This window comes from Micromesistius poutassou (genome assembly GCF_964030765.1).
Source record: "Micromesistius poutassou genome assembly, contig: SCAFFOLD_288, whole genome shotgun sequence".
Lineage (NCBI taxonomy): Eukaryota > Metazoa > Chordata > Actinopteri > Gadiformes > Gadidae > Micromesistius > Micromesistius poutassou.
In genome coordinates this window covers 44,770-45,228 of record NW_028177597.1, presented here as the reverse complement: position 1 = coordinate 45,228, position 459 = coordinate 44,770, and the positions used below count along the sequence as shown (strand labels likewise).

At 56.4% G+C, this 459-nt stretch overlaps 1 protein-coding gene across 1 annotated transcript in view; it reads right to left on the bottom strand.

Moving 5' to 3' along the window:
* Positions 1–238: 238 nt before the first annotated feature.
* Positions 239–459, bottom strand: part of LOC311375880 (regulator of nonsense transcripts 3A-like) — a gene marked incomplete at both ends in the record, with an annotated part of 5,329 nt that continues 5,108 nt past the window's right edge. The window contains 1 exon segment of the mRNA XM_084490907.1: positions 239–412. Coding sequence (XP_084347033.1) covers positions 239–412 — 174 coding nt within the window.

Here is a 459-nt window from a genome sequence, read left to right as displayed (position 1 = left end):
TAACCCTAACCCCTAACCCTAACCCTAACCCTAACCCCTAAACCCCTAACCCTAACCCTAACCCCTAACCCTAACCCCTAACCCTAACCCCTAACCCTAACCCTAACCCATAGTAAGTCTATGGGCTTATCATCACTCAGGGTAAGGGTTTCTATTTGATTTTAAAACCATTCACTCCGAGCTGAAGATGAACAACCCCTGGTCCCCCCTTGATTTGATTTGCCTTGCTCTTGCTCTTCTACTCGTCCCTGCTCTTCTCCGCCCCCGTCCCCATGGCGACCGCCTCGTAGCACTGCTCCGACGCCGGCTCTGGCGAGCGTCCCGCCGGGCCGCAGTCGTAACCTTTGCCCGCTGAACTCATGCGCTTGCGGTTGCGCGCGCCGGGCTGGTAGAGCTGCATGGCTGGTCGGTCCTAAAGAGGAAGGAGAGGGAGAGAGAGTGGGAGAGAGAGAGAGAGAG